Source organism: Tupaia chinensis, unplaced genomic scaffold (genome assembly GCF_000334495.1).
Source record: "Tupaia chinensis unplaced genomic scaffold, TupChi_1.0 Scaffold138060_1, whole genome shotgun sequence".
Classification (NCBI taxonomy): domain Eukaryota; kingdom Metazoa; phylum Chordata; class Mammalia; order Scandentia; family Tupaiidae; genus Tupaia; species Tupaia belangeri.
In genome coordinates, this window is record NW_006197961.1 from 309,416 (window position 1) to 311,650 (window position 2,235).

Genomic DNA, 2,235 nt, shown 5'->3' on the forward strand with positions numbered 1-2,235 from the left:
CGCCTCCTGTTGGCACAGCCTCTTGTTCTCCAGCTGCAGCCGCAGGAGCGTCTCCCTGTGGAGCACAGAGGTGTGAGCAGGTGTGTGGGGACAGTCACCTGCAGGCCAGCTCAGCTTTGAGGGCTGCTCAGCAGGTGATCAGCGGGTGGAGCTAGGGGCGGGACTGCGGAGCCCGACCGACCGTGGGGCAGGAGTACTGAGAGCCAAGCTGGCACTCAGGCTCTGGGTCTGGGGGCGGGGCCAAGGCACCGGTGGGTGGAGCTCTTAGCTGGGTCTGGGGGTGGAGCCAGGGAAGGGCGGAGCTACAGAGAAGGGTTATAACCCCGTGGAGGAGGCTGCTGGAAAGCAGAATGCAAGACTAGAAAGAGTCTGGGGACAAGGGGTAATCCGCGATGGCACAGGATATCAAAGCCAGAGCTATGCTGGGGCCGGCAGGTGCCGTGGTGGTTAAGGGCACTGGACTCCCACATGGTGGATGGCAGTTTGAGTCCCAGACCTGGCAGCTTGCTTGCTCTCTCTCTCACTCTCTCCCTCTCTGGTCAAATTAAAATAAATTAATAGGGACCAGCAGAGGGGCCAGCGGGTGGTGTGGTGGTTAAGACGCTGGACACTCCCATGTAGCCGACCATGTTTCAAGTCCTGGACCTGGTGGCTTACTTTCTCACTTTCCCTCTCTTTGGTCAAATGAAAATAAATGAATGAGGGGCCAGCAAGTGGCATGGTGGTTAAGGGCACTGGACTCCCACATGGCCGACTGAGGTTCGAGTCCCAGACCTGGCGACTTGCTTTCTCTCTTTCTCTCTCTCACTCTTATCCCTCCTTGGTCAAATGAAAATAAATAAATAGATAAACAAAGTCAAATAAAGTAATTTTCTTCAAAAGATGGATAAATTAAAATAAAAAAATAGGGACTAGCAGATGGCATAATATTTACGTCGCTGGATTCCCACGTAGTCGATTGTGGTTCGAGTCCTGGACCCGGTAGCTTAAACCCACACCAGGTGTGTGTGCATGCCTGCCCAAGATCCTGAGGGAATGGAGGACATGGGATTGTGGTGTGCCCATCCCCCTGGAGGGTGATCTTTCACTTCCTGTCTGTCTCTCTGGCAAGTGCACACACCCTGTAATAAAAATCTCTCTCAAATAAATAAATAAAGTTTAATAAAATAATCCTTAAAAAAAAAAAAAAAAAGCTAAGACTACACTTAAGAGATACAAATGGGCTGGGCTAGGGTGTAGGATGTTCGCACAGGAAGTGAGCCAGGTTGGGACCAGCAGTTAGCGTCATGGCTATGTCGCTGGACTCCCATGTAGTCGACCGCGGTTCGCGTCCTGGACCCGGTGGCTTAAACTCACGCCGGGCGCGTGTGCGTGCATGCCCAAGATCCCAAGAGGAGAATGGAGGAGAAGGGATTGCGGGGTGACCATCCCCCTGGGAGGTGATTTCTCACTTTCTGTCTCTGTCTGGCGAGTGTACATGCCCTATAGCAAAAACCTCTCCAAAAAAAAAAAATAAATAAAAGAGTAAAAATATAAAGAAACAGGAAGTGAGCCAGGTGGATTGAACCAAATGTGTGTTTCGAGGACGGAGATGCAAAGCCACTGTGAAGGGTAGAGCCCTGGGCCAGGAAAAGGCAGAATTAGGAGTAGGCGGGTCTAGAGGTTGGGGTAGGACCTGAGAGCTAGACCAAGCAAACTGGGCGAGGGGTATGCGTGCCGGGGAGTCGGGCTGGGGGCGGGACCCTGCTGCCTGGAACCCCCACAATACCTGAGCTCTGCAGGCAAGATTTCCGCTGCTAAGTTCTCCACTGCAGCCGGTGTGGTGGGATCCAGTGAGGGTTCTGGAGAATGCAAGAAAAGTCTTCAGGGACCAGCAGGTGGCATGGTGGTTAAGGTGCTGGACTCCACATGGCTGACCATGGTTCGAGGCCTAGACCTGGTGACTTGCCTTCTCACTTCCCCTCTCTCTCTGTCTCTGCTGAATTAAAACAACAGCAATAATAATAGTAATGATAATAAAATTAAATAATTCTTTTAAAAAATGTTTAAAGAATTGTTTTATTTAACTTTATTTATTTGATCATTTATTTACTTTAATTTGATGAGAGAGAGAATAAGAAAGCAAGGAAGCCACCAGGTCTGGGACTCAAACTGCAGTTGGTATGTGGGAGACCAGCACCCTTAACCACCACGTCACCTGCTGGCCCTAACAAATAATTCTTAAAAAAAAAAAAA

The 2,235-nt window shown here is 50.3% G+C and overlaps 1 protein-coding gene across 1 annotated transcript in view; it reads right to left on the reverse strand.

Annotated features, from left to right (window-relative positions):
• Window positions 1-2,235, reverse strand: part of HOOK2 (hook microtubule tethering protein 2) — a gene marked incomplete at its 3' end in the record, with an annotated part of 19,929 nt that overhangs the window by 7,467 nt on the left and 10,227 nt on the right. The window contains 2 exon segments of the mRNA XM_014592651.1: window positions 1-55; window positions 1,769-1,841. Of these exon segments, the coding sequence (XP_014448137.1) occupies window positions 1-55; window positions 1,769-1,841 (128 nt within the window).